The sequence below is a fragment of the Mesitornis unicolor genome, unplaced genomic scaffold, assembly GCF_000695765.1.
Source record: "Mesitornis unicolor isolate BGI_N332 unplaced genomic scaffold, ASM69576v1 scaffold25755, whole genome shotgun sequence".
NCBI lineage: Eukaryota > Metazoa > Chordata > Aves > Mesitornithiformes > Mesitornithidae > Mesitornis > Mesitornis unicolor.
The window spans coordinates 2336-5716 of record NW_010185296.1 but is presented as its reverse complement, the minus strand read 5'-3'; the positions used below and the strand labels follow the sequence as shown (position 1 = coordinate 5716).

General features: G+C 56.1%; 1 protein-coding gene across 1 annotated transcript in view; it reads left to right on the top strand.

The window, feature by feature from the left end:
* Positions 1 to 265: 265 nt before the first annotated feature.
* Positions 266 to 3381, top strand: part of LOC104540877 (histone deacetylase 7-like) — a gene marked incomplete at both ends in the record, with an annotated part of 5444 nt that continues 2328 nt past the window's right edge. Inside the window, 2 exons of the mRNA XM_010184794.1 lie at positions 266 to 462; positions 2531 to 2621. Coding sequence (XP_010183096.1) covers positions 266 to 462; positions 2531 to 2621 — 288 coding nt within the window. The remainder of the gene's footprint in view (positions 463 to 2530; positions 2622 to 3381) is intronic.

Here is a 3381-nt window from a genome sequence, read left to right as displayed (position 1 = left end):
CCTGCCTGGCCAGGTCCCTCTGGATGGATCCCTTCCTTTCCAAGGTGTCACCACACCACCCAGCTTGGTGTCACCCCAAATTTGTGAGGGTGCTCTCAATCCCACTGTCCCTGTCACTGACAAAGATGTTGAACAGCACTGGTCCCAGTACCAATCCCTGGGGGCCACCACTCATCACTGGCCTCTATTTTCCTCCATTGCCACAGACCCATCCCAAGGTGTGATGGCAGGGACTGAGCTGTTGCCCCTCTTTGTGTCTCCACAGCTGCTGTGAACCCGTGCACCTCCCCGCGGGTGCCCCAGGCCGCTCCCATGGACCTGCGCATCGGGCAGCGCCTGGTCAAGCCCGGCTCTGACACCACTTTGCTGGCCCTGAAGCACACACAGCAGCTGCAGCACCAGCTCTTCCTCGCCAGCCTGCACCAGCAGCAAGTGGAGCAGCTCGCCCACCAGCACGTCAGGGTACGGGGGCACTGTGGGGTACATGTGGGGGGGACCTACACCCGCTTTTGCAGAGGATTTGATGCTTTGAAGGATTATTTTTACCCCCAAAGCACGGAGCTTGTGTCTGCCAGCAGTGCCCTGTGTCAGGGCTGGTTTTGTCTGAGCTCCCATCTCCAGCCAGGGGTTAAGAGGAAGAAGCTGGAAATCCTAACCCCAAAATAACCTTCCCAGGTGAATTCCTTCTTTCCCCTGAGCTGGAGGCTCTGCAAGAGCTTTTTGGCCAACCCCGGAGACCTCTCTGACGCAAGGAGGCCGGGTGGGGAGGCAGGCGGGGGGGGTTTCGTGTCTTCCTTGCAGGCCAAAACCCGGTCCTGCCAAGGCCAGCGGGAGGGCTGGGGCCTCCTGGGGTGCGTGGAGCGGGGAAAATGCTCTCAGCCACATACCACGTGTGCGCCGAGCGAGGAGCCAGAGCGGCTGGACAGGATGCCTGGTGTCTGTGATCCGCCACCCCGCTTGGCCACCGCTGTTCCTCTGCCCTCAAGGCACGGCTTACTCACTTCACAAGCTCGTTTGCTTTGCCGGGAAGACTGCAGTGAAATTCTCCTGTGTCACCCGCAATGGCACCCCTGCCCTGTGCAGCCGCTGCTGCCAACCCTGCGTTGTCACAGTGTTACAGCAAGATTGGGCTTGGTTGGGCCAGCTGAGAGCAGGGGCAGGTTGAGAGGGGCCACGTCTGGGTGAGCTGTGCTCATCTCTGAGTTGAGCCATCGCAGAGGTCACAGAATGCCAGAATATCAGGAGTTGGAAGGGACCTGGAAAGCTCCCCCAGTGCAACCCCCCCAGAGCAGGATCACCAGAGCAGTCACACAGGAACACGGCCAGGGCTTTGGGTGTCTGCAGACAAGGAGACTCCACAACCTCTCTGGGCAGCCTGGGCCATGCTCTGCACCCTCACACTGACAAAGTTTGGCCTCATGTTCACATGAACCTCCTGTGCTCCAGCTTGGGACCATTGCCCCTTGTCCTGGCATTGGCCATCCCAGAGCAGAGCCTGGCTCCTTCCTCCTGACACTGCCCTTTCCACATTGATCCCCAGGAATGAGGGCACCCCTGGGCTCCTCTGCTCCAAGCTCAAGAGCCACAGCTCCCTCAGCCGCTCCTCAGCAGGAGATGCTCCACTCCCTCCATCACTTGGTGGCCCTGCTGGACTCTTTCAAGCAGTTCCTGTCCTTCTTGCACTGAGGGCCCAGAACTGGATGCAAAACACACACAGGTCACCCCCTGTGTGTCCCAGTATCCAGTTGGGATTCATCCAACTGGGTTTTATCCAACTGGATTCATCCCACTGGGATTTCCCTCGTGACACATCCTTCCCATTGCTGCTCATCCTTCTGCTGCACACCTCAAAGGAGCCCAGCTCCAACCCACTTTGGGCAGTGGAAGATGCAGTTGTGCCCCATCGCCTCATCCGCTTCTCTCACCCCCATCTGCTCTGCTCCTCAGCACCAGTCTGTGACTGGCATGGGCTTACTGGTCCCAGTAACCGTGTCTGAAAGCCCTGGGAGATTACACTGAGGCTTTTGAGGAGAAGCTGAGCTTCAGCTTGGTTAATGCAAAGAAAGTGGGAGATGCTGCTGCTGTTGTGTCCTTAGAGGCATTTGTGCTTCCTGACCTCCCTGTGAGATGGAATCAGCTCTGAAAACCAAGATCCAGACTTTTAAGACAAGGACAATTGGGTGGTTGTTTTTTTTTTTCCTCTTTTCCTCTTTTTAATCAGCCGTGGGTTTTCTTGTTTGCTGCATTACAACACGCCCTAGCTACAGCTATGTCAAAACACCGCGAAAGGCAGCAAGTTGAAACAGACTGGTTTGAATTTTATGATGTCCCCGGGGAAAGCGTCTCTGGAGACAAAAATGCATCCGGTTTGGTGTGACGAAACAACTTTAACACGTTCCTGTCAGTCCAAAAATGACATAACGGACCGTTTCGGATATGCTCTATCACCGTGGGCTTGGGGAGAGGGTCAGGGGGTCTGCCCTGGGTGAGGCTGGGGTCTCCTGGTGCTGATGTCCCTCTCCTCTCGCAGGTGACCATGGAGTCCCCGCACCGTGAAGCTGAGCCGGGGCAGCAGGAGCAGGAGCTGCGGCAGATCCTCAATAAGGACAAGAGCAAGCGAAGTAAGCGTCCCCAAAACCAGGGGACTGGGCTCACAGAGCGGCTTATAGAAGGTGGCTCTGCCTTAATCCAGACCAAGCTCTGCCTTTTCTTTGTGTAAATGCCTGTGATAGCATCCTTGCCACCAAGCATCTCTGTCCTGTGCCTCCTGGGCTGAGCCAACAGCTCAGCATCCCTGGAGAAATCCTGTCCCTCTGATGCCAGCAGCTTGCGTTTAGCATCTGGCAAGAGGTTCTCATTTTTGGGACTCCCTGACCTGGTTGGTCCTTCGTGTCCTTCGTTCAACCAGATGGTGACAACAGATCCCTGTGCTAATATTGCATTGTCACCTATGGCCGCTGAGCTGATGGTGCTTATGACTGCCCAGTGTGCAGGGCAGGACATGAATTTGGCTCTTGAAAGGAGCACCCGTGGCAATGGGGAGAGGTTCGTGGGTCCCCCAAAATTGGACAGAAATGGCTGCAAACCCTGTCTGGCTGCGATCTCCCTGCGCCATCTAGTGCCAGGCACTGCGGGGAGCTCGCCCTGAGCTTTCGGCTGTGCAGAGCCCTGCATCACCGCCCAAAAATGCAGCTGCAGCATCCAAAAATGCAGCTGCAGTGTCAAAAAATGCAGCTGCAGTGTCAAAAAATGCAGCTGCAGCATCCAAAAATGCAGCTGCAGTGTCAAAAAATGCAGCTGCACTGTCCAGAAATGCAGCTGCAGCATCCAAAAATGCAGCTGCAGTGTCAAAAAATGCAGCTGCAGCATCCAAAAATGCAG